The sequence below is a fragment of the Strix aluco genome, chromosome 1 (assembly GCF_031877795.1).
Source record: "Strix aluco isolate bStrAlu1 chromosome 1, bStrAlu1.hap1, whole genome shotgun sequence".
In the NCBI taxonomy this organism is placed as follows: domain Eukaryota; kingdom Metazoa; phylum Chordata; class Aves; order Strigiformes; family Strigidae; genus Strix; species Strix aluco.
In genome coordinates, this window is record NC_133931.1 from 149215094 (window position 1) to 149242962 (window position 27869).

At 40.3% G+C, this 27869-nt stretch overlaps 1 protein-coding gene across 2 annotated transcripts; it reads left to right on the forward strand.

Moving 5' to 3' along the window:
- Positions 1 to 280: 280 nt before the first annotated feature.
- On the forward strand, positions 281 to 27774 carry GPD1L (glycerol-3-phosphate dehydrogenase 1 like). Of its 2 annotated transcripts, none has more exons than XM_074839345.1 (8): positions 281 to 431; positions 5790 to 5967; positions 7333 to 7473; positions 10945 to 11083; positions 12277 to 12389; positions 18472 to 18705; positions 19617 to 19723; positions 24818 to 27774. In XM_074839345.1, the coding sequence occupies exons 1-8, from the start codon at positions 379 to 381 to the stop codon at positions 24912 to 24914; spliced, it is 1062 nt and encodes a 353-aa protein (XP_074695446.1). In that variant the 5' UTR covers positions 281 to 378; the 3' UTR covers positions 24915 to 27774. The 2 variants fall into 2 exon arrangements, with proteins under 2 accessions (XP_074695446.1, XP_074695454.1); XM_074839353.1 differs by lacking the exon at positions 281 to 431 and adding an exon at positions 5197 to 5293.
- Positions 27775 to 27869: the final 95 nt, after the last annotated feature.

Here is a 27869-nt window from a genome sequence, read left to right on the forward strand (position 1 = left end):
GGAGAGAGCAGAAGAGGTTTGTCATGACATTTATGACTGAAATGTATGGTATTGCTTGAGTAGAAAACTGTGACAGTAAGGATATGGCACAGTGCCTGCGGGACTGCCAGCTTCGGTCGAGGGCTCCCGCCATGGAGGGCGAAGCTAACGGCAAGGGCCCGCCGGACCTCGCCCACCCTGGCGGGCGCCCTCGACCCCTCCCCAGCGCCGGCACGGGCGCGGCGGTGAGCGACGCGGGGCGGAACTACACTTCCCGGCACGCCGCAGGGGCGGAGGGCGGTGAGGGCGAGCCCCGGACGGCGGAGGCGGGGGAGCGCGAGGCGGTGGCCTCACGGAGCCCGTCGCCGCCGCCATTGGCGGGGCGCGGGTGGCGCTGCTATGGCGCTCTCGGCGGCGCCTCTCAAGGTCTGCATCGTGGGCTCGGGGAACTGGTGAGTGCGGCGGCAGTCCCTGAGGGGGCTGAAACCTCAGCGGCGGCCCCGGCCTGACCTTCCCCGAGGCGGTGCCTGCCCGGGCCTTGCTGTCACTTCCCGCGCAGCGCTGTCGTTCCCCCAGCCTGCAGCCGGAGGATTTCGCGCCGTGGCCGCTCTCCCCTCAGGGCTGGCGGCGGTGAGGGCAGCCGCGCCCCGGAGGCCACGGCCCCGGTGCTGGTGGTGAAGCACGGTGTGGCCGGCGGGGCTTGGTCTGTGGCGGGCTCTTGGGATGGCTTGTGCCGTGCGGGTGGGCTTCTCCCACCCTCGGTGTCCCTGGCAGGCGGAGGTACTGCCCTGCAGGGAACGGAGGAAGGAGCGGCAGAACCCAGCACCCTGTTTTGGCGTGCTTGTGGGCGCCCGTCTGTTCTGTGAAGGAGTTATTTAAGGATATTTTTAACCTGGTATTTGTTGTGTGGTTTGGCCGATGTCAGGTGACGTAGACATTAAAGATACTGGACACTTATTTTTTTTTTCAGCAGGTCATTGCTAACTAGGCGCTGCCTGTAGGGCTTCTGTAACAAGTCCACTTCGAAAGTGTTGTTTGGGGTTTCCTATGTTAGCTGTTTTTCAAAGTAACTCAGAGAAGAATTGTGAGACGCTAGGTTATTTGAAATACCTTTTTCTTTTCAAATTGATTATGCTGAGGCACGCGGAAGGCTTGAGACAAGGTTTTATTGATGCATCTATCACTAGCTTATAATTACACTTAAATAGGCTTACTGTTGAGTCCACTGGAAGCAATAGATTTACTAATTATTTCTCTAAGAGGAGCATCATGTTAATAATCCTTTGGCTTGCTTCTTCAATTTCTCTACCATTCCTGATCACTCTTTTTACCCTGGAACCCTATTTACAATGAATAAGTTAAGTACAATTTTTATATAAATGTATCTTCACAGTTTGTCACTTTAATTACTAATGCTGAGCATACATTATTTCTGATACATTCTGGTTAAGACTAAATCTAAATTCAGAGTTTGGTGTAGAGCAAGAGCAAGGTACTGCAGTTTATTAAACAAAACTTAACAGCCTTTTGTCAAGGTGATCTTAGACTTGTTGCTCACCCCCTGCCCCCTCCTGCAATTGGCTTTTGGTGCTGTTTTGCATAGTTAAAAATATCAGCAACTGCCAAGTTGCATTTTTCTTTGTGATGGCTTGTTGAGGGAATGACTGACACTTTAGTGTAGCATCTCTTGCTTTCCTTGCACTGGCCTGTAAGATGAATGGGGAGATACTGTGCATTGCAACATATGTCAGAAGGAAATTGTGTAGTTAAACTTATCGGTCTTTTAGGAGTATTGTTGCTGTTCGTCCATACTTGAAATCTAGCAAAAAGTTTTACAGAAGTTTGACTGCATTTATGTTTGAGTAACTGTGAAACTCACTTGCAGAAGCAAAAGGATTTGTAGATATTACCTACTAGCAATAACCATGTGCATATATATTTTATTTTCACCTCATTGGATCAGTTTAATAGCAAGAAAAACTCCTGCCTAATGGTGTGGATATTTGAATGGCAAAATGCCCTTATCTGTGATGCTGAGAGAAAGAGATAATGCTATTACTGTGCATCAGCTTTTTTCTTTCTTTTGGGGATAAATGTATTCAAATAACTGACAGCTTATTTCATGTCTGATAGCAGTGTGGCATTTTTTTTGTGGCAGGAAAGCAGAAACCAAAGTAATCAAATCATTTGCAATTTAAAATTTTTGATGTGCAACAGCTCTCCTGCCCTCCTCCCCCTAAATGTTTCTGAAATCAATAATTCTTGGAGAGGTAGGTGATTTCTTCCTCAGAGTCCAGGGGATGACAGACACCAAATCCTGACTGCAAAGAGCGCCGTGATTCAATAATATATGCAACCATTGAACTAAATGGTACTTAATTTGGACTGTGTACCCGTGTGCATGTAAGTCCCTTTTTGAACTGGGGCCTGTAGTCCTAAAGTGGAATCATTTAATGCTCAAAAGCAGGTAAACAGGAAGAAAATGAAGCACTTCATGCATCTTACCATTGATATTTTGGGCGTTACATGTTTTTGAAGCCTGGATCACTGGACCATCTGACTGGTATTGCCTAAATTGTAAGCTTGTAAGTAGTTGAACAGAGTGGGGTTGAGATGATTCTGTCTGACAAATGCCAGTAACTGTATGATCATCTTTGCCTTCTCACAGCCCTTTAACCTATATCTGGCCAGAAAAAAATTGCTAAAGGAGCTTGGCAGGGCAGTGACCAGTTGAGCCAATCACCTTGGATGATAAACTACTTCCAGTCAGACTTGTTTGGTCGGTTTGGTAGGGGGAAGGTCACTTCAGCAATGAAGTTGACTTGGCAGGGGTCACTCCACACCTGATGGAAGATCACGGGATGGGCCAGATGTTTTTTTGCTGACCTTGCCCATGTAGGTTGTTCTGCTGGTGGATAAGTAATTGTATTAGGATCGTTAAGATAGAGGATAAAATAAGCTTCCTTGAATGTGTAGAGAGTACACCTTGGGAATATGCCTTGGAACCTCAGAATTCAAGGACAGTGCCCAGATTAATTTAAAACACTGCAAAAGCTGCCTCGGACATGTACTATAGCCCGCTCTCTGATAACGCTTCCAGGGCAGGTTAACTAGGTGGGCACGGCCAGAATTTATCCATGTCTGTTTTGCTAGAACCAGTTGTAAATTAATCTGATTGCCCAACCTGAACTGAAACTGAAGACTTTGGGAAGAGATGGGAAGTTACAGGGACACAGGGGATCCTACAGCTAGGACTTGCTGTAGAAGAATGGGAGGTGAAACTTGTGGTTTATCTGAGGTTATTTTACAGGGACAAGTGGTAGAGCAAGACAAGAGATTAATGATATTATTTGCACTTTCATATTGTGACTTCCACTGATGCTGATATCTGGGCAAGTTTAGGAGTTTCTGGGTTTTGTGCTTTACTTTTAAAGGGATGAGGGGAAAGCAGACCAACTGCAATACACTGTAACAGTGAAGGGCAGGAGACAAAGTGGGTGGTCTTGCTCAGTGAGATCAGATACAGTTCTTCAGAAGTGTTAAATCAGCGTATGTGATTGTATTTGGGCATACCTCTGATACTCATTGCAAGGAAGAGAACTGCTGTTTGGCATGCAACTACCTTGTATTACTTGAATAGCATTAACCACCCCTCAGAGCATGTCAGGGTTAAGGTTTATGAAGGAATCTTTCGCTATGGTTTTTGTTGTGTAACTGAACTGCTGCAGGCATGAAGTCTTGCAACCTCGCTCCCACTAAAACTGTTATTGCTAGGAATAAATTGGCAAGAATTCCCATTCCTTTGCCTTGCAATGTGTCAGGAGTATACAAGATGAGCCAGACATCCTAGAAGATTATTTCAGAGTACACACTGAGGATTATTAGGGCACGGGAGAGTATATAGGCTTGCTTGCTGGATTAACAGGTGTGGGGAACTGGTATTTCACCTTGCATAGAGCAATCTTAGACTCGGTGTCAGTTGTTTGACCTTGCTTAATTCAGTCCTCCAACAGTTGTTGCAACATAACAGGGAATGAGGAACTAGAGAAGCCAGTCAGGAATCTTCTTGAATTCAGGAACTAAGACTAGGCAAATCTTCCCTTTTTTAATACTACATTCAAAGGCTGAACAAAAGACAGCTAAGGCATTTAAGTGTTAAATAGTAATGGAATTAATGTCTCTCTCAAGTGGCGCACGCTGCCAAAGTTTATGCTGGCAAGCTGAAAATCCCCGCCGGACAGTTGCTGAATCAGTTGTTTCTGTCTTTATCAACACTAAGCACACACAATGTGTAGTGAAGTTCAAAACTGAAGACAGTGATTTTTCCAGGATCCAGCCTTTGTATATAAATCTGCAGTAGTAAATGTGCTTTTGTTAAAGGAACTCAAAGCACGTTCTGTGGAACACATACCTGTGTTGTGTTGAACGTTATTCATACTGTTTGTGTGGATCTGAAATTTGGGGGTTGAGCTGTCTACCATTGCAGCAGAAAGCACTCTGTGTGCATGCAGATCTAGAATGTGAGTTTGATAAGAGATCCCTGACAGTTGTGGCTTCTGTGTCACCTCCTGAACCCAGGGGAATTGGTAGTGTGTGAAGTGCTATTGGAGAAATAAATTCCAGTCTTTTAAGGCATACAGTTTTATGGTTTAGCTGAAGAAGGTCTACTTAGGATACTATAATTTTTTTCTGCTGCTACTTAGAAAGTGACCTTAGGCCAGTGATAGCACACATCTTTAATATAGCATAGCGAGTTGTGCCATATTAAAAGTTCTCGGAGCAGAATGAATATTTGGTTCAGTTGCCAGCTGTGAGTTTCTTACAAGCAATGTCCATAATAAATTTAGGGGCGTGTGTGATCATAACTAGATTTGAAAGGTTTAAGTGTTCTTACCTCCTAATAAAGTGTACAGTTTCCACACATGCACACACATAAGCCTCAGATCAGTGAGACTGTGTATTTTTATCACATCTTTCTAAACTTTTTTTGTCTGCTTAGTAGGTTATCAGTAATTATGAAGCCACCTTCTTGTCCCAGGAAAGGAAGTTAGGTTAACAGGTTTTATAAATTGCATCTTTTTCTTCCGTATAGCATTCAGGCTAGGAATGGAAGGGAAGGTTGCATTTGTTCCTCTTCATTTATGTAGCTTCAGTAATTCTGATTAATTTCATAGTTGCATAGAGATTTTAGTAGTAAAATTGATCACCATCCTACAGGTTTTACTGTGTGCTGTTCTTGGGGAGAAAATGAGGCTAACAGCAATGGAATTATCTGCCTGCAAATTCAGAGGATGCTGTTGCAACATCAAAGTCTGTGAGTTGGCAGCATAACCATAAAGCTTGTAACTTATGCAAGATATAACTGCTTCTTGGCTTTAAACATATATCAGTATTGTACAGCAATTGGTGGGTCAGTCATCTTAGCAAAGAAAGCTTCCTGTTTCTTAAAGGTGAAAATTATCCATTTTTTAAAAATGAAGTGTGTCACTTTTACCACAGCTTTGAAGATCTAATTAATTTAATTTGTGGAAATACAGTAACCCAAACTCTCACTGAATAGCCAAAAAGCAGACAAAAAAAAGTAAGAATGGTTTCAGTAAATGCTTCAATCCAACCAACTCTGGATATGTTTAAGAGAAGGCAGCAGGTGTGAATGACTGGTGTATTTTTCCACTTGTTTTACTAGATCAAAAATGCTACATAGTAATGTCCAATAACCTGTGAATTTCTGTTTATTTTAAAGACAATCTCTCCTTCTCCTAGAGCAAAATTATATTTTTTTAAGAATATTTTTGTTTTCTTTCCTGCAGGGGTTCTGCAGTTGCCAAAATAATAGGCAGTAATGTAAAAAAATTGCAAAAGTTTGCTTCCACAGTGAAGATGTGGGTCTTCGAGGAGAATATTAATGGGAGAAAACTGACAGATATCATAAATAATGAACATGAAAATGTAAAATATCTCCCCGGATACAAGCTGCCAGATAACGTGGTAAGGCTCAGAAGCTAAATTCTAGTTATAGAGCAGAGGGAATATTGCTCATGCTATGAATGGAAGTAGAAATTTGTTTTGTTAACACCTTTAGGGTTTATAATATTTCAGACTAGATGCTCTTTTACTGATGAGATCAGAGATTTGAACAAGTAAAATTATGCGATTCCAATGCACTGTACTCTCTTTTTTTTTTTTTTTTTTTTTTCTTGCGGTCTCCCTGTTGTCTTTATGTTACTTCAGCTTCTGTATAGGGAAGCAAATGTGAAAACAAGGGCAAGATTAACAGCTCTGACCATACCCACTAAAAAAAAAGATGGCCTCAACTTTGGAAGGGAGCTGGCTGGTCAGTGAGAATTGAAGGGACTTCAAGTATTCCGAAACTTATAAAGTATTACAGGATGAGAACTAGAGGATTTCTCAAGTAAACTGCAAGCCATTTGCAGTTTATCTGGTTCTCAGCTGCATTTCAGCTATGTGCAGTCAGATCAGCATGTTAGATGTAGCATTGCCAGGGCAGAACAGTGGGGCTCCACATCTATTCTGTGTTGCTGTAACATGATGGTGGGGGGGCAGGTGGTGACTCTTGCCCCAAAAACATTATAGGAAGAGACTGCAGCAGCTGACAGTTCAGTAGAGATTTTGGGCAGGAAAAACATGAATTGCTGTGCATTGCAGTTTTCTTTTTAACAATAATGCTGAAATCCCATTTCCCTAGCCTTCAGCAAGCATGGTGTTTCTGCTGTCCACCACCTGCTCATTCAAGTTTGTTCTCTTTATCAATAGGTCAAGCTTATTGCTACATTTTAAACCTGAGTGTAATTTTAAGATGGTCATCAAGTGTTAGGAAAAGTGGAGTTTGGCAAGTGGCTTCAAAGTAGGTCACCATCTTATAGGGTAAACAAAATCTGTGAGTACAGAGAAAGAGAATATAAGCTAGATGATATAAGGGGTGTGGAGAAGAAATTTGAGTGTATAAGAAACTAAGTAAAGAAACTACTTTTCTACATGCAGTGATTTATCAAAAACTGAGGTTATTTCGTCAAAGAGAAGGCAGCTTCTTATTTTATATTTTTTTTCTCAAAGTACTTCTTTGAATGTTACGGAACATTGTGAATTTTTGTGACATTAACCACGCTGGTGGCTGTGAAGATGCCCCTTTCAAAACATGAAATAGCTTGTTTGAAAGCATAAATTCTTTTGCTTTTCTGGGAAGTTTATGTTACTGTATGTTTTCAATTATGAAGCACAGTAATTTGTAGCATTCAGTATAAGGCCAAAATGTGTTTTTACTTATCAGATAACACTTGTGTGTAGTGTTAATTTTAAGAAATTATATGGCCTTTCTCTCCCATAACCACACAGGTTGCTGTCCCAAACCTCAATGAAGCTGTACGGGATGCAGACTTGCTGGTTTTTGTCATTCCTCATCAGTTCATTCATAAAGTCTGCGATGAAATCACAGGACGAGTACCCAAGAAAGCACTTGGTATAACTCTCATAAAGGTATAATAAATCCTATGCATTAATAACTAAGAATGTGTCATGGAATTTTCTAAAACAAGATGGCTTGATATTTTGATATGAGAAGTCTCTTTGCATTATTCACTTGTTTGTTCCATTAAACCTTTCTAGACCAAAGATTGGAATTTGTCTCGGTCATTAGTGGATTGTTGTGTGGTGTTTTTTTAGGCTAGCACTTGCAAGAAGAGGAGAATGAGGCTGTTCACAAGACTTTCAAAAAGAAGGAGGAAGTGAATATGATTTGCACGACCAAGCTTTCCAATCTTTTATTTATTGTTTCTAAATGCATCATTAGATGAAGAACAGAGCACAAGCATAATGCTTTGATTGTTAACGCGCATCCCACACGCTGAGTTGATCATTTTAAGAACCACTGAGAGACTTTCATGTGACTGATAGCGTTCTTGTTCATGTCAAATATCATGTTGCAATAAGTGAGTCTGTTCAGCATGGCCCAAAAAGATAGTTTGAGCATATTTCCTATGCTCAAACTATCAGAGGCACTCAGAGGTGTGGGAAGTGTTTCACTGGAGTGTTTCTCGTTTTGGTGGCAGGAGAATTTTTAAATGCGGATGAGCTTCTTTTTTAATTTTTTTTTTTTGCTGTGTGTTTAGCTCAAAGAATAAGGTATTCCCACAAGGTTTGGAAGATTCTGGTTTGCTGTTGCTTTGTACTTAGTTGAGAGTGGGCCATTTTCTCAGCACACATTCCCTTGTTTACTGTCATTTCTGGAAAATGATACATTTATGGATCTGTGCTTAAAAAGAACAAAAACCCCCTATCACTACTTACTGCAAGCTTGTTGCTTTAGTTTGGCTATCTAAACCCATCAAATCTGTATTGTTTTGTCAGTGCTGACCTGATATATTTCTGAGATGTATGAAAAAGTAATGCTTCCCAAGTGCACTTGCTGCATTTTGTAGAAAAACTTTTCATATTATAGAAGACAGTGTTAAAAGAGCTGAATGCATAGCACTGAAACCACACAACTGTCCTAGATGCCCTTAAATTTGTTGCTTTGAAGTTGTCCATTTATGCTTCTTTCTTATGTAAGCTCAGGATAAACTTTATTCTGCTTTAATTTGCTAAATGTGAGTTACGTTCTCATGTCCTTAGAGGTAGAAATAACTAATGAAATCGGTGGAGTAAATGAGAATTTATGTCAGCATATCTGAAGTCAGAGTCTGGGCCTATATTCACTTGGGATTACTGCTCTGGGTATTGATTGCCAGTGTTTTAATGGAGTGTGGATTAATGGCTATATTTAAAAAAAAAAAAAAAAAAAAAAAGGAGTGGAGGGGATACTTATCTTTACCAAAAAAAAAAAAAAATCCAAGCCCTAAACAAACAAAAAAAAACCCAACAGAACAAAAAGCCTGTACTTAGTGTAGTGTAAGTAAAAGAGTGGCGCCTGCCATGCAAAGCAGAGTTGATTACTAGGCATCCTCCCACTGTCACATAGCGACACTGCATCAGTAGGCAGTCTTTTGAAAGAAATGGTGTGAGGCCCCTTAATTTTTTTGCAAAATGCAAAGTACATGTTAGCTTTTATGAAAAGGCATAACTGTGCATCATTAAAAGTATCATTTAAGAAGAAAGGGCAGAGATTTAACACAACAATGAAGCTAAGTAGTAGAGGCAGGAATGCATTCTTTCTTCTACTTTTGCAGCTTTATGCATTCTGTTTTCATCAAAGTCATATTTTTAGTGGTCTCATTATGTTCAACACTAATGCTATTAAAGTGGCTTGTGTTAACTTTGGCAGTTAAAGTGCAGTTCTGCTCTGAAAAATATCATTAGTGGGACATCTTGTTTCCATGCTTTCTAAATTGCTTGGCAAGATAGCAGTGTGTCATCTTTTAGTCTTTTTTTTTCTTTTTCTTATTTTGACAGTCTAATCTTCAAGCAGAGCCTAGCGTCTGATAATAAAACTGAGTCTTTGGGAAATAAAAGACATTTGTCTGCCGGTTAATCTGCATTACCATTGAAACATTTGCAGTTGTGTTGCTTTTTTGATCACTGGTGTCTATGAAAACCTAACAAATCATTGTGCGGATGTGAGGGCAGGAACCCTACACAGCTTGCGATGAGGTACAGCAGTGAGCACAGGAAGCAGGGTAGGTGGAGGTGGTTCAAAATACTCTTCAGGCAGCCTCAACATGAGTCTTATTTTCATCTACCTAGATACAGGCCCCAGGGATTGTTCTGGCAGGCGTGTTAGGACTCAAGCGATAAGACCACAGACTTAGACTTGCATTGCCTGGGGATCACTGCTGCCTAGTGGAAATTTCCATGCTGGAGCCTTGGATTTTGGGGGAGGGAGGGGTGTTTGTTTTTTCTCCTGTCATCTACCATTCAATATCAGATTTAACTCTACAAGAAACAGGTGCAGCTCTCCTTGACTTTTGTCAGAAGCTGCATGTTTCATAGCAGAGCTGAATTTGGCACCCAAGACTCTCTGATCTCCTTTCACTTGGATGAATAATGGTTGTGTACATACTCACATTTTTGGAGTTGTTCCCAATGCGTGCATGCTTTTCTCTTTATTATTTGCCTGCTTAGGAGGGAGGGACGGACCTTACAGTTATTTTGTGGGGACATTTTTGACACTGAGGGAAAAATACAACATGTGTATGTGTGCTTGCTTTCAGATTCTTTCTGTATGGCTCATCAAAGATGAGAAGGCAGAGCTGTGCATTGATACATATTGAAGAAAATGTAGAAATGCAGGCACTAGTTTAATTGGCTGGTTTTATACAGGCATTTCTGCATGTCTCTTGATTGCATAATGTTATTTAAGGAATAGCACCTCTGATCTGTGGAAATGCAGATTATGGCCTGCCTGAAATGTCACTACTGACAACATACAAGTGTGTGTGTGTACGTCTACGTGGAAGTAGTAAAGGCTGACACTGCCTTTTTGACTTTAAGTCATAATTCAAAATTACCGACCCCCAAAAGTACCAAATCCCCAACATTAAAAAATAGTACTGTATAAAATGTGGTATACTGTGGGAAGGAAAGACCATTCCAGTAGCTTGTCTGCTATGCCATTGTTCTAAAAACTCAAAAGGAATCTTCATTTAGCAGGCTAGGAGAAAAGGGTTTTGTGAAAAGGGTCTCATTTGGAGTTCTTGGTTCAGACAATTCAGGGTACCAGACTCTCTTCTCCATTGCAGCATTAATCTCTAGGGTGATCTTTTCTAAGGTCCTATTTCTGCCCTTACTTTCATGCTTTGTTAAGAGTGCATTATAAATACAGATTGAAAATAACTGTAGAAGTCCTATGAAAAGAAGACAATAGCAGAAGTTTCACTAGTAGCAAGTCTGTCATCTTTAGTCTCTATCTGAGTAGGCTTTGTTGCACTTCTCACCCGTGGACAAGACTAATTGTGACGTGCTACTGTGTCTAATGAATGACTTTTTAGTAATTCCATTTAATGTTGGCTGCAGGGAATAGATGAAGGCCCGGAGGGACTCAAACTGATCTCTGACATTATTCGAGAGAAGATGGGAATAGACATCAGTGTGCTGATGGGAGCTAACATTGCCAATGAGGTGGCAGCAGAGAAATTCTGTGAAACCACAATAGGTACTGTTCCAAGTAATAAGGATGTTCAAAATATGCTCCTGTCCTCACAGTTGCACACCAAGTAGCTCAAATGTTATCATTTTCAACATTAGCTGTCTGTTATCAGAAATTGTTGGGTTCTTCTATGTTGAATTTCCTAGAATATTTACTCTTTCGAAAGTACTAGGACAATACCAGGAATAGAGGGACAGGGAGGAGTGCAATTTTACCTAGTCTCACTAAGGTTGTGACCTTAGTAGGTGAAATACTAAGCATGCTTTTTATCACCCTCCACGTTACAAACAGCTTTATTTTGTTGCTGTGCTTAAGGTTTTTCTTGGGTCTGCGTGGCTTTATATGGATAAATGATTATATATTCTGTGCGCCAGCTCGGGTGTAATGGTCACAGATCATACCTTTATGCATGTTTGGGTTGGTTTTGTTTTAAAGGTATCAATATCTTATTTTAATTTCTGAAAATAATTAGTTCCCCCAAAAGCTAGACATGGTTTTAGTTCTGTGTTGATGTCTGCACACCTTTGCAGCACGAAGATGTGTGCAGTCTCAGATTTCAGTGTTTAGATAGGCATATGTGTGTGGGTATATGCATACAGGTGGTTATACATAATAGCACAGAGTTCACGTTACTTTTGCAGTGTTAATTTTTACGGTTTTATGCCTTTTTAGCTTTGTAACCTATCATTAACAGCTTTTGCACTGAACTTACTTTTGAATGGTTGAATTACCTCTTAGTAGTATCTACCTCTTAGACACATTTGTCAGTGGCAGCACACTCAATTAATAAAACATCCTTGATGTGCCTTTATCAGTAGGTATTTTTCTGGAATGCAGACCTTAAAATAACCCGTAGAATTCCACCTGCTATATTATTTTTTATTATTTATTTTTTGTTTTATTATTAACTGTTCTTTTGAAAAAGAATGATAAAAAAAAGAGAGAGTATAGAGAATTAATGGAATTGTTATTTGGAATCTTTTGCTGAGCAGACAATGAATTATGCAGAAGTCCAGAGTAACTCAGTGCAGAGCTCCTAAGTGCAATGTAGACATGTCCTTAGTCACTTAAAACAGGAGTCTCTTTAGGATGAATATAGAACAACCTTTCTCTGCTTTTAAGTATTTTGGCTTGCACAGGAAAGGCTAAATAACACCCAAATAAATTATTCATTTTTTAACCTTCCTATCTCTCAACAGGCAGCAAAATCTTGGAAAATGGCCTTCTCTTCAAAGAACTCCTGCAGACTCCAAACTTCCGAATAACTGTAGTAGATGATGCAGATACGGTTGAGCTTTGTGGTGCTCTGAAGGTAAGATTAACAGGCTGCAGTTGGTACACAAATGGAATGGTGATCCTTGCAGAAAAAAAGAGGGTATTTTCATTTAAAGAATTTTTAGTGTGCTTTATATAATATGTAAAACTGCTGCATAACATTTCTGAAAGAACCACATGGGAAATTAGGGAGCAGCATGTTCTGAGAGTTGGCTTGTGTTCTTGACCTAGAAAGATACTGAGGTGAAATTTGTGTATTTTCTTTGTAGCCTTACTTTGTTCCTCCCTCCTGCTTCATTATTAATCATGTGTCCTGCAGACTGAACTCTAGTTGCATTTCTAAAAAGCTGTATGTATTCTGTCTGCTCTGGTCATTTGGGTTTGATTGCACTGTATTTTGTTAACTGAGTCCAGACTTCCAAAGAAATGCATGGTATGAGCTCTAAAAAAAAGTGAATTAAGGATAGATTAACTTGGTTAAAAATACTATAGATTTCTTGCCTGATTAAAAGGTACGAACTGCTATAAAGCAGCATAGCTCAGTCATGCTAGTATAGGTGATGTTTTTAAACATACAACTCTTCCTTAATCTCAAAGAAAATTTTATTAAAATCATATTTTTAAAAGTATTTTTTCATTTAAAACCCTTCCTAGCTTAATCCTAAATCTTGTGCTGATAGCATGCAAACAACTTCCTGAGCTGTTTTTAATTTGAACATTGCAAAATTTTATTAATGCATTGGGAACATGTATGCCTCTGAAAGAAAATAAAGAAGCTAAAATTAAACAGATGGATATGTTTTTATTGCCTGCGCAAAGCAAAATGCAAAGCTCAGATGTGAATTGTGAAATGTAAACTTGAGCTTTTTTTCTTAGAAATTGTACATTCTTCTTATTAGGAGGATTGTTTGCCAAGGGTAACAACAAGCACTTTGCTTTTTTTATGATTAATCTGATAATATTTGTAATAAAAAATGTGAAAAAACATCTTTTCATGTGATTTTTTTTAGGGAAAAATCTAAAGTATAGCTTCTGTCAGCTGACAGTTACTTTATTAAACTTGGAAAGTTACTTCATTAAGAAATAGTAAAAATTAGCATTATTTAACTTGCTGGAAGAAGGAAGTCCCTATTTCAGAAGATGACAGTGTTGTGTGAAGAGAAAGGTATAAAAGAAAGTTTCTACTCTCTTTCTATAGCAGTGCCAATTCAAAATACCAGCAGCATCACTGCAAACTACAGCTTAGAGGACAGAAGTAAGCAGGCACACATGCCAGTCCACACTGTCTTTTAGATGTGGAAACAGTAAAAGCAACTCCTGTATTGGTATTTAAAGAATGAGAAATAGTACACTATGAGAAATAGTATATTCTCCCAGCTTCTGCATCTTTCTATAAATACCAGCTTGGGAAAAGGAGACATTTCTGGTATTTGTGGTATAATAGACTAGATCTTGTTAAAATTCTATACTTCCCTTGCTCTTTATTTCTGCAAGCCTTTCTAAGCAGGGAAGATTTTCAGTATGGATGGTTGCCTAAAGGTTCAGAAAAAGTACAGAATGGTAACAGAGAGTGCTCTGAGCACAGCTTTCCCTTACAATAATGATAATTTTAGGTTTGAAATTTGTTTTTTGAAGCATATTTAAATTCAGACTGTAATAATAGGTATTGCAGCTGTGTGATCATGAAAGAACATGTGCTTGATTGCTATTTATATACATATATATGCATATACATATTGAATATCCACTTCATTTACTTTTTTTTTGTGTGACAATGGGCTGATGGAGATGTACTGAAATATAGAAATCAGCACAGTGAAACTGCAGTCTTGTGTCAGCTTGGAGACTGGCTGAATAGGCAATGGCAGTCACTTTACAAAATCTGATGATATCGAGGAAGAACAGCTGTCTACAGTAACTTGTTGGCTGTAGGAACAAAAAGTGCTTGGCATGTTCTTCTCTACCAGGATTTTTTTCACACATTTCACACTTACTTGTTGACCTTTTCTTAAGGGTTGAGGTCAGAAACTAACAAATATCAAATTTGGATAGTTCAGTTTCAAGGTGTCCAGTTGGCTTTCCAGGCAGCCTGACCCAAGGCCACCTACACATTCCAGCTGCCATTTGCCAGGCGATGAAGGGGCCTTCCTAGGAAGTGCCTCAAGGTTATGAGACCACTGTAGAAGTAGGATGTGCAGCTACGCATACATATGGACGTGTGCTGGGACGCTGATGGATGTGATACCACGGAGTAGCACAGACCCAAGGTTATCACCGCTGAGGTGTCCTTAGAGTCCTTAGCGCCTGTGCCAGTGTGTGGTTTTACAATCAAACAGCACAGATGTGAGGCAAGACTGAGCTGGTGCACAAACCTAGCAGCATACTTGAGAGGCAATATAAACATTGGTAGCTGCGTTCTTGGGTGTAAACTGTACTGGAATCACTTACCCAGTGCAGTGGTGCTGGGGGGTGAGTGTGAGGGAAGAAGTGAGAATCTAATCTGGCGAAATGGCCATGTTACAGCTGCCTGATGTGTATGTTCAGGGATCTGGAGAGTTAAAAACCCTCAAGTGGCAGCAGCCAAGGACCAAGATGATTGTGACAGTTACTGTAGGAAGGAGAAGGAGCAGCAGCTGTAGTTGCCTTTCAGGTTGCTTCAGGCCCATCTCTAAATCTTACAGCTCCAGCTAAGCCTTAAGCAAAGAAGTAAGAAGTATTACGAAGATTTATTGTTTACCAGGTTATGTAACCAAGCATTATTATTTACAAAAGTGGTCTTGCAAAGTATGTTTATGGCAGTTACTGTTGGATAATCAATCTAGGTACTGTAGAAGTTGATTGTTTTAATTACTCTTTCCTGAGATTTAAGTGGAAATGAAATCTATTATTTACATTCAAGCTTGCCAGGAGCAAGCAAGCAGTTTATGGTTAACCTCTCTGACAGTCCTGCTGATACTGTCTTTGATTTGTCGAGTCTTCATTTGACCTCTCTCAGCCATGATGTGAAGTGATGAGCTTCTCCAAGCTCATGTGTAAGCAGGAGGGAAGACAGGCTGTGCTGAGTGAGCTCTGACACTACCTCAAGGAAGGCTGGACATCCCAGGTGCATTAACATTTCTGCTTAGTTCTCTAATGATCTGTCATAATCATGGAGAGGTAATGGCTGCCTCAGAAATGGCCTTCATGAGCACTCCACTAACTTACTGTAAACAGAGTAGGACTGGAAACTGGGTATTTCTGAGCACTGACTGTGTAAGAAAATCCGTAAGCAATGTCTGCAGACTTGTTAGTCTTGGTTTCTTGGTCATCTATTGACCTTGTGTTTGTGACCTCTGGCATATTTGCAGCGGGTCATGTGCAAGTAAAAGACACTTTTTTCCCATTTGTTCTGACAGATACTGTGAGCACTGCCTGGCATCAGCATTTCTTTTCTGGAGCATATACCTTCACTATCCCAGTGATAAAATAACTGAATCCAGTCCTTGCTCATGTTCTAGAATAGCTAGAACTAGGACTAATGCCAGCTTCCAGGTACCAGAGCAACTAAGACTCGTCTGTTAGTGCAAAGTATTTCAGTAGCTTAAAACCATATGCAATATAAAAACACCCTGTGCATCTTGCTTACAGCATGCATGCTCTAATGTAAAAAGCTGTTCATGCTGAGATTGGGGAAATGTGTTTTCTCAAGCGTGAAGTGATTTTTGAGAGCTCTGAATCCCTCAGGCCAAGAGGAACATTGTGTTGCAGTCATTTTGGGATTGTTGTGACAGTAGTTTTGAACATTTGGAACAACAGGTTTGTCCGTAGGCTAAAGTCAGCCTTGCTTATTGGGCTCTCAGACCCCCGTGTTGTGTGTGCAAATGCAGTCAGTCTTTGAGCTCACAGAAATGTGGGCTCTCTTCTCTTGCACAAACTTGAAACAAACTTGGATTACTGCCTGCACCCAGAGTTTTCTGGTTTGGTCTTGTTTGGACTGAAAGAAGAGTCAGTCTCAAGTTTTGTGAGATTTTTTTTTTTTTTTAAAAAGAATGGCTCATCTTTCAGTAAGGTATAACTTTCAGTAAGGTATAATTCGGTTCTCTACAGTATATTAGACACGAGAGAGTTATCATAGAATCTTCAAGGATTTAAATGAAACCAGATGAATGATAGACCTTGTAAGTTCATAGTTGTGGCCTGTGGGTTATGTAGACCAGGATATAACAGTCTCCTAGGCATGGGTGTGTGTTCTAGAGCATAATTGGTTGTCTTGTTTCCTCATTGTTTGCAAACTATGTGTAAGAACATACAAATGGGGATGTTGTACAAATGAGGAGCTTAGAGTTTCAGAATTAGACTCACAACTTCCCTTCTTCCCTACCCCATTTCCTCAGATGGAAGTAGTCTTGGTATAACTTGCTTCAAACAATATTTCTGTTTCTCCAAAGACAAACATTGCAAAAGGTAGTAGACAGCGAAATACCATAGGCTGAATCATATTGTAAATTATGATCAGGTAGGCTGCTTCAAAGTGGAAAGGAAAGTAAAAGCAGGCAAAGTTGGAGGGAAGGGGAAGCTGTAGTATTGGAGTGTTCAAGAAGTACATGGAAAAAGCCTAGAGGTTGTTCAAAAATAATTTTGTTTTTAGCTGAGCACTAAGCACTTGCAGACTTCACATATGTGTAAATTCCATTTAAATGGGTTATCCCATCTGAAAACTTATTAAATACCTGTTTGACTTCCTCTTGTTTTGCCACCAAGCGAACAGATATTGGAGGTTGCTCTGGGAGAGGTGTCTGATGAAAACATACCTTGACTGAATCACCACAGCCAAGATGATCTAAAGTACCAGCTTTAAAAGTCTGATTGTCTTTTGCTGCCTCAGGTCTGATGTTGAGATATCTGTCTGCAATTTTTAAGGTCACCTTTAGACCTCAACTAGCTGCTCAAAAAGTAATGACTCATCCTCTGACCTCATTTGATTCAGAGTCACCTAGCCATGACTGGCCACACAGCACTGCAGCTGCCTGCAGTTTTTGGTTTTTACAATCCGAAAAACCAAACCGAAACTGGCTATTAATCAGCTTGTTGCTTTCATTAGCAACTTCTGACTATTGCTGTTTCTTCAGCAACAGTTAAAACTTGTTTGTTTGGGTTTTTCTCCCTGCATTGGGTGCTACATTAGGTGCTATCATGCTGATTCTCCTGTGGTTTCTGTTGTGGTCACTGCCACTGTTGTTGCATTCAGAAAGGTATTACTACATCTATTGCTTCTGTGATTGCTTTATCAGTACCTCAGAATGCCATCATCTTTGAACCGTTTTGGTTTTTGGTAAGGTTCGGGATTTTTTTTAGTAGGGACAAACTGACCATGGCTAGTCTGACTCTCAGGCTGGAAAATAGTTTTTACTTCACTCAAATGTCTCAACTAACCTCTATGTTTGTAAACCAGAGAAGGGACTGTATAGCTGATTGTTCAAGAAGAAACAGTACATTCTTTGTGGAAGGTTGTCACCAGGTCTAAGGAAAGAAAAAAAATTTTTTTTGCTTAGGAATGGTATTCCTGTGTCATGAACCTTCTGGGAATCCTTGGTTTATTATTGCTGTTATGGAAACTGCATACTTAAAAGGGCTGCACACTGTTAGCTTGGCTGAATTTGGTCCCTTGGTGTAGCAGCATGGAAGTCAATAAATGTTTCTTAGATGCAGTATTACTTTAATCATAAAGAAAATATGGATAAAAGGGCTGTGGGATGTCAGTCTAACTTTGCCCCTGCCTCAGGGCAGGAACAGCTTAATCTAGATAAAACCTTGTTTGGGTGTAGTGTAACCTGTTTGGTCTTAAAGATAGTCAATAATAATAGCTCCACAGCCTCTGGGACAACTTGTTCCAGAGGTTTAATTATGCTTTTATCCTTGGAAATACTTAGTAATGTAAGACTTGCCATCTTTTTTTTTTTTTAAAGGTTATCCCATAGACCTCAAAATCCCAAACCAAAAAAATCCTAAACAACCACCTAATCTTACAATAGTAAAGTGTTTGCAGTTCTTAGGGACATCTGCACTCTGTCTTTTGGTCTCCCAGGATTCTGTAACCAGTAACTGACTCGTTTCCCATTTGTTTTTTCTCTTCTCATTAGAATATAGTAGCAGTAGGAGCTGGGTTCTGTGATGGCCTTTGCTGCGGTGACAATACCAAAGCTGCCGTTATTCGCCTTGGCCTAATGGAAATGATTGCCTTTGCTAGAATTTTTTGCAAAGGACAGGTGTCTACTGCCACTTTCCTGGAGAGCTGTGGAGTTGCTGATCTCATCACAACGTGTTACGGTGGCCGGAATCGACGCGTAGCAGAAGCATTTGTTAAAACTGGAAAGGTACCTTATTCACTGGGTGAAATCCATTGTTGCAAGTACTAGCACTCCTGGTTTGTTGGAGTAATAGTACAGTTATCTTAGATGTGTTAGCTGTAATCAGTGAGTACGCTTCTCTTTCCTCTCATTTTTGAGTGTGTTATAAGGCTAGAATGAGTGTAAAGGTGTTAAGAAGGAAGGGTGATTAAAAAAAAAAAAAAGCTGGAGAGGTTAGATATTGAAAGATGCAGATTTAAGGACAATATTTACAAAAAAGAATATGAGAGAGTATTATGTATGATCACTTTTGAGAAGGGAAAAACCCTCAGTAACATCTTTTTTTTTTCCATAGAATCATAAAATGGCTTGGGTTGGAAGGGGCCTTAAAGATCATCTAGTTCCAATTCCGCTGCCACTTCTCTTGATGCAGCCCAGGACATGGTTGGCTTTCTGGGCTGCGAGCACACATTGCTGGCTCATAGTCAGTTTTTCATCCACCACTACCCCCAAGTCCTCCACAGAGCTGCTCTCAATCCACTCATCGCCTAGCCTGTATTTGTGCTTGGGATTACCCCAACCCATGTGCAGGACCTTGCACTTGGCCTTGTTGAACTCCATGAGGTTTGCACAGGCCCGCCTCTCCAGCCTGTCCAGGTCCCTCTGGATGGCACATCCCTTCCCTCCAGCATGTCGACCGCACCACACAGCTTGGTGTGATCAACAGACTCGCAGAGGGTGCCCTCAATCCCACTGTCCTTGTCACCGACAAAGATGTTAAACAGCGCCGGTCCCAACACTGACCCCTGAGGAACGACACTTGTCACTGCTCTCCTCTTGGACATTGAGCTGTTTCCATCCAGATGATGTTGTCAGGCTTATGAAAACGTTAATATAGCTCTCCTTTGTTTCCTTCCCCCCCCGCCCCTGTTTTTCAGTCTATTGAAGAATTGGAGCAAGAAATGTTGAATGGTCAGAAACTGCAAGGACCACAGACTTCTGCAGAAGTGTACCGCATCCTCAAGCAGAAAGGAATGCTGGAGAAGTAAGTAAGAACAGATAAAGCAAGTTCCACATACCCCTTTTTTATCTCCATAATTCTTTCTGCATATTTGATGTTGATACCTTTATGAAGGTGATAACCAAAAAGAAAATCACTGTAATAAGAGTAGCTTAATCCCCAGTTAAAATCGCAGAGAGAAGTGAATATAACCTCAAAATACTATTGCTGTAGATAGAGCTAATAGTGTGACACTAAATTTGTGAATGTCCTTCTGTTTGTAGACTATATTATTGCCTTCTGCTATCACAGAAAAGCACAGTGAGTGTGTTTTAACATGTGAAAAGAATAAAATACATGAAAATAGAAGCTGAGCTTTCTATAGAGACTTGTGAAGAGGCTCTACAACTCATTTCATAGTAGTAAATTTATTATGTATTTCCAAGGAGAGGAGCCTTGTTATTAAGGATCTGTATAGGTGATCACCTGAATAGAGTGACTGCTTCTATCCACATGGGTTCCAGTTTAGATACCACAGTTCTCTTTCCTAATGTCACTTCAGTTTGGTCTAGGATAAAACCTGTCATCTGCTTGTGTAGGTCAGGGGTTTTTTGTAGTAAGAAATTAAGCAGGTTGTCCTGGCTTGTTCATTTGTATTCAAGTCAGAACACGTATGATTCCTAAAGCCACACACGGAGTTGTCTCCTTATGAGATTAAAGGATGCATCTATCTGTTCCTATCTGTAGAGGAGGCAAAATCAGAAAATAAATGACTGCCAGTCAGAAGGCCAAGCCTTGTTACTTTTCTTTCCAAAGCAGTTTTTGAAGTCCAGTTGTAATGGGTCAGCTGCATTAAATTTCTTATTCTTTCATGGAATCATAGAATGGTTTGGGTTGGAAGGGGTCTTAAAGACCATCTAGTTCCAGCCCCTGCCATGGGCAGGGCCACCTTCCACTAGACCAGGTTGCTCAAAGCCCCATCTAACCTGGCCTTGAACACTTCCAGGGAGGGGGCATCCACAACCCCTCTGGGCAACTGGTTCCAGTGTCTGAACACCCTCACAGTGAAGAATTTCTTCCTTATATCTAATCTAAATCTACCCTCTTTTAAGTTTAAAACCATTATCCTTTGTCCTATCCCTACATGCCCTGATAAAAAGTCCCTCCCCATCTTTCCTGTAGGCCCCCTTCAAGTACTGGAAGGCTGCTATAAGGTCTCCCTGGAATCTTCTCCAGTCTGAACAACCCCAACTCTCTTGGCCTGTTCTCATAAGGGAGGTGCTCCAGCCCCCGATCATCTTTGTGGCCTCCTCTGGACCTGCTTGAGCGGGTCCTTGTCTTTCTTATGTTGGGGCCCCCAGAGCTGGACACAGGACTCCAGGTGGGGTCTCACGAGAGTGGAGTAGATGGGGAGAATCACCTCCCTCGACCTGCTGGCCACTCTGCCCTTGATGCAGCCCAGGATACGGTTGGCTTTCTGGGCTGCGAGTGCATGTTGCTGACTCATAGTCAGTTTTTCATCCACCGCTACCCCCAAGTCCTTCTCCGCAGGGCTGCTCTCAATCCACTCATCGCCCAGCCTGTATTTGTGCTTGGGATTGCCCCGACCCATGTGCAGAACCTTGCACTTGGCCTTGTTGAACTCCATGAGGTTTGCACGGTCCCACCTCTCAATCCTGTCCAGGTCCCTCTGGATGGCACATCCCTTCCCTCCAGCATGTCAACCGCACCACACAGCTTGGTGTGATCAACGGACTCGCAAAGGGCGCCCTCAATCCCACTGTCCTTGTCACTGACAAAGATGTTAAACAGCGCCAGTCCCAACACTGACCCCTGAGGAATGACACTCGTCACTGCTCTCCACTTGGACATTGAGCCGTTGACCACAACTCTTTGTGTGCGACCATCCAGCCAATTCCTTATCCACCGAGTGGTGCATACATCAAATCCATGTCTCTGCAATTTAGGGACAAGGATGTCATACAGGACAGTTTCAAAATTTTTGCACAGGTCCAGGTAGATGACATCAGTTGCTCTTCCCTTATCCACCAACACTGTAACCCCATTGTAGAAGGTCACCAAATTTATCAGGTACGACCTGTCCTTAGTGAAGGCATGTTGGCCACCACCAATCACCTCCTTATTTCCCATGTGCCCTAGGAGGATCTGCTCCATGATGTTACCAGGCACAGAGGTGAGACTGACTGGCCTGTAGTTCCCTGGGTCTTCTTTGTTTCCCTTTTTAAAAACTGGGGTTGTATTTTGCCTTTTCCAGTCAGCGGGAACTTCACTGGTCTTCCACTACTTCTCAAATAGGATGTATAGTGGCTGAGTCACTTCATCCACCAGTGCCCTCAGGACCTGCAGATGCATCTCATCAAGTCCCATGGACTTGTGCCACTTCAGGTTCGTTAGATGGTCTCAAACCTGATCTTCTCCTACAGTGGGTGGTTCTTCTTTCTCCCAGTCCCCACCTTTGCCTTCTCCATATCCCAGGTAACCAGGCCCCCCGTTTCCTTCTGGTGAGGGCCCGCATTTTCCCTAGTCTTCCTTTTATCACTGATGTACCTAACATTAACCTTTTAACATTATTTTTGGATGTAAGACACCTAAGTCTATTTTTGCAGTGTACAGTAATTAAGCTAACTGCAGAAAAAAAATCTAATTAAAATGTTGGCTTCAGTCTTTGCTGTTTATGATTCCCTAAATGAGACAGGATGCTGTGTTTGGGGTTTTGGTTGATTGGTTGGTTTTGTCCCTGTTCTATCTTAGAACAAATTGAATGCATTATAGAAGACTTTGAGTTGTGTTTTTAATAAAGGATATGAAAACATGGAATTCCTAATATCTGTTTGATATACCAACATATATGTGTCAGTTCTTCATAAAAGGTCTCATTCAACAAGACTTCTGAAAGCAACTTTCAATGTGTTTTTTCAAAACTTTCTTGCAACTGCTTTAAAACACAAAACACAGTAAAATAACTGTGGTTTCAAAGTGAAGAGGTAAGAGTCTAGTAAGAGTAAAATTTCATACTCTCATCCTACTAAAAAAGTCCCAAGGCTACATAGAAATGTGCAAAAGTCAAAAGTCAAAGTTCAGTAGAAGAGCCTTGGTAGCAGGGTTGATGCCTACTGATGTTTACAGTGCAATTTGTTTTTTCCTTTCAACAGTTGTAGAACTAGCCCTCTTAATATGCTCAGGGATAAGATGCACTTGAGTTTGCTGGCCATGAGCCTGCAGCCAGCCTGGATTCTGCTTTCCCCATGTGAAGTGTGGCAGACCTGTGCACAGCAGAGTAATGTTCTCTGTGATAAACAGCAAGACTTATGTATCAGGATGTGATTTGTAGTGGTGGAACTTCTTCACTGAGAAGTTACTGCCAGTACTGTATCTAAAGTTGTGTGAAACTTGCTTTTTGCTTCAGAAGGTTCACATGTTTTGTGGCTGCCTCTAGTAAAATTTCACATAGGCATAACAAATTTTATTTTAGTGCCTACATTTAAGTTTTTACGGCAAAAGCAAATTCAGACCTGCCCCCAGCCCAATATATTATACAAAGTGAGTGATAAGTGAGGCTTTTTAATAAATGCAGAAGCCTTTGTGTAAATTTTTTCTGCGTGTTTCCTAGTAAGGGTTTTGCAAACTAAACAGTGTAGCATTGAATTTGAAAGAGCAGCTATGTGGCTATATGCTAATTTTGGTTCCACCGATGAAATAAAAAGAAAAATCAAGTCAATTGGATTGACCTGAAATAGTTTTTGCTATTGCTGCTATTTTTGTCTTGTTCTCCACAAAAATAAACCAAAAGAAAGGGATATGCATTTCATAGTAAGACATTAAAATGTTTCAGATAAAAATGAAATTCTACAGTTTGAATTGAGCGCTTGTAATAAAAGCCATAGAAATGATGGACTGATTTCACAAGCATGTCCATTCTCCCACTTTTTTTCCCCAGTAACGCGAAGTATTGCACTCAGCCAAGTACAAATCCTGCATCTGCCCCTGAGAATGCAGTAGTCACCATGCTGTAACGGTGCTCCTGAATGGCTCATGGCTTCTCCTGTGACCTGTGGTTCACTTTCAGAAGGAGCCTAGTTCAGAGCTATGTGGTGCTACCAGAGTTACGTCAGTATAGCACACGACAGCAGAGCGTATGGGCAAGCATATATGGTGCTCAGTACTGGCTGGGGGTTCTGCTCAGTGCTGCATTTGTGCATTACAGATAATAAAGCTGCAGAGTGACTGGTGGGACTGCTTTCCTGAGGAGAAAGTCCTAGTCCAGATGTATTCAGAATCACTTGGAAATCAACTATTTCACCATCTCTGATGCTCCTTATTTTAGTCAAAATAACGTAGTGTGTTTGGTCAAAATTTATCGATATAAAAGGCTGCACTGAAATGGCATATTTATTTTGGTGAACAGATAATTAATCCGTAAAATTCACCAGCCTTTGTATGAAAATGGGACTTGTCTGGCTGTCACTGTCCAGGATGGACAGAAAGCAAATATAAATTTCTGTGAAGCATCTTGGCTGTAACAAGCCTTCAGATTATCAGAGAAGCCTGAATAATTTGGGGGTTGTTGGAAACACGGCCAATTTAAAAAAAAAAAAAAAAAAAAAAAAAGAGATAGAATTTGACGTTTCAAAATCTATGTTTAATTTTAGACTCTTATTAAAAACTTGACCTTCAGTTTCTTCTTGGGTCTCTTTGTGTCATATTCTGCAATTGTTTTATCGAATTATTGCTCACAGATAATGCATAACTGATGTGCCAGTTGGCATTTTTAACCATAGATGAATACTGCTATAAGAATATCAAGGAAAGATGTGAGTGTTTTTAATGTTTTATATTTTTAGATCGCTTAATGGTTGTGCCATACATAATGAATGTTGTGGGCTCCATTATAGCTAGCTAGGCTTCTGAGAGGGATTCGTTTTGGAGATGCATGTAAGCTCTGTATTTATCCAGTGCTTTTCAGCCCAGTGTTGGCACTTGACACATACTAAGAGAAATCGATTTTTTCAGTCTCTCTTTTCCCTCCTTCTCCTCACCATTTAATTTTTTTTTGTTGTTTAAAAAAATGTTACAGAATAAACTTACACTGAGTTTACTTTCTCCACCCTGTTTCCTCAGGTTTCCACTATTCACTGCTGTGTATCAAATCTGCTATGAGGGAAAGCCTGTCAGAGAGATGATATCCTGCCTTCAAAGTCATCCAGAGCACATATAAAATCAATCAGGCCATCATACTAATGCAGCTTTCTGCCTTTGAAATTTATATCTGGGTTCAAGTGGATGTATCATTAAGCTTCGTTCAAAGCTGCTCACTAGCCAACAGTAACAGCGTGAACGTCTCTGAAGGGGTATTGGTTTTTGTTATAGAGCCTAGTTTGACATAGCATGCAGTGTTGGCTTGGTGATTGTCATTTTACTGGCTAAAATACAACTGGTTTAAGATGCGCAATGCAAAAGTTGCACTACATATCTAGTGTATATATACACAAGTGTACTTTGTGTGTGTTCCTACACCATAAAACACAATGTTTTATTGTCTCTTATTAAGGCCTAGTCCAAAATCCACTGGACACAGGGGGAAGAATCCTACTGGTTTTGATGGCAACTGAATCAAGCCTGTAACCTTGAAATATTAGGAGTCTTTCTATTAGAACTTGGTTTTATTCTGTATACACAATGAAATTTTAACATTTTGCATGCTTATGATTATATTAAGCAATATTAATGCAAAACAAGTGGTAGCAGTTATTTGGGGGCTACAGGAGTATTTTAATGAATTCTGGTGAAGCATATTTTGATTTTTGAAAGTCTTTAAAACTGTCAGACTATTTTGAAACCAATTTCTAAACAAATTTGAGGTTTTTAATTACACTGTTTTAAAGGGAATATGCTAGAGGGGGATCATTACCTCCCCTTCTGTTTTTTAATCCTTGCAGTTTTGTATTTCTCCCTTGCCTGTTCCCAGGTATTAAGCTCTTCTAGAATCCCATTCCCCAAAACAAGTGGGAGATGTTGACCTGGGGATTCTGAACCCTGGTTCATTTTAGTGTTGTACCTGTGGTTGTTCTTAATGGTGTAATTTGGGGGCTGGGGAAGGATACTCTTGGGGTATCCACCGCTCAAAATTGGCAAGCTGTGTTTCTAGCTTAACCATGGGCTGTAAAGTGTTGCGCTCCACACAACACTCCAAGGATGGTTTGGGGAATTCCCTAGTAGATCATGCCTGTGTTGTCAGAAGGGTTACATGCCAGTACACTGACAGCATTCGTTTCAGTGCCTGTCAGTGACTGACACATCAACTGGACTGTAGTCCTGAACCAGTCTCCCCAGAAGAATGGCAAATTCTGAAGTTCCTCTTTTCACTGGACAAAACTTTAATGGGTGCTGGATCAAGTCTTCTATGACCAATCTTCCAGAAAGCTTCTCAAAGGTATCTGTCTCTTTTATTCCCCAGGTATCTCAACTAGGTTTTTTCAGGGAGAAAAAAAATCTCCCTTTATGATGGAGATTAATTTTATTTGTTATTGGATAATTTGTGATTTTATGGAGTTTGGGGTTGGGGTTGGCTTGGCTGGTGTTTTTTTGATATTTTTTTAAGAAGGTTGATGCAAGAGAAGATAGATAAATGAAATGCGTCTTGCTTTTCTTGTATACTAAACTAATTTTTTTTTGTGAAATATATGATAGGTACATAAAGAGTGGACTCATTCTTGCATCAAGGGTTAGCACCAAGATTTACAGAGCTCAGCAAGAGTGCCCATCCACTCTGAATACCCACTCCCAACCTCTGAGCAGTATCAGAACTGTAGTTCACTGTTCTCAGTGATGTTTATAGACCAGAAATTACAAGCACAAGCCCATCCTGAAGCTTTAAGTTGCCATTCAAAACTTGCTAAAACAAAGGGGATGCCTGGGAATAATTGTCGTATTTACTCAAGTAGCCTGGATTACTCTGAAATAGGCGAGCATTGGGGCAGCTCTGTATAGACAGGAAGGTGCTTCAGCTCAGGGGTACCATTTCTTGTGCTCCTATAATATTTTGCATTAATTTTTGGACGATCTCATGAATGTCATCAAATATTTGTCAATGAGAAAAGTTATTTTGCCTTATTTCTGATTTAGTGCTAAATATAACAGATGGTTAGAAGTTAAGTAACAGCAGATGTTTGTGGCGATTGAGGAAATCACTGGTAGAGCTGACTTGGAGTAAGCACTCCGCTTAGTTTAAAGGATGCGTTAAGATTGGAAGCACTGTTACACTAACGCACACGTGGAGCATACACTCCTCATTACTGCATCACTTCCAGTGTGTCTGCTTATGCTTTGTGTTGGTGTTTTAATACCAAGCTGATTGGCTTTGCCTTTATATGTGTATATATACATATATATATATAAAAACTTTTTTTTACATGCAGTATGTAGAACAGTAGCATTTTGTAAGATACATAAAGGGCTATATGAGCTAAATGTGGTAAATTAATATATATTTTAAAATTATTTCTTTATTATTCCAATACTACTTCTACCACTGAAACCCCAACATCTTCATTGTTCTTGTTTTGTACAGAAGCCTGTTCTAAGGCAAATCCAGAGAAAAGGTTTTTATGGAATTTTTTCCTCCAGTCTGTAATGATATTCTTGTTCTTTTCAGACAAAAAATGAGGTTTCAGTAATTAAAATAATTTATTTAAATTTCTATAGATCCTTCAGCATTTGTATTTGCTTTTCAGTGCTTGAGAACATTCAGCTTGGCACTAGATATTTTTCCTCCACTAATATTTACTGCTCATTAAAAGACTGTGATATGATACTGGAACTGAATGACTAGAACCCTGTTCTACAAACACTGTTTTGCCTAGTACTGGGGTAGTCTTACTGAAGACATTAACTCCTGGATAAGGTGTCGTAAATTTGTAACTAATTCTTGGTTTATGAACGTTAATCACTAAGGAAGGCATTATCTTCTAATGATACATACTCAGCTTGCCCTAGACATGTGTACTGATTTTGTTTAAAGATTGTGAATGTGTACCCGTTTGAAGAGTTAGTACAAATAAACATTTTTGTCTTGGGAATCATTTTGGTTTCTGTTGTCTCATTTTACATGGCTTGCGATTAATATTTTATTCACTTGATGGAATGTAGGTTATTAGGGATATGGTACATAATG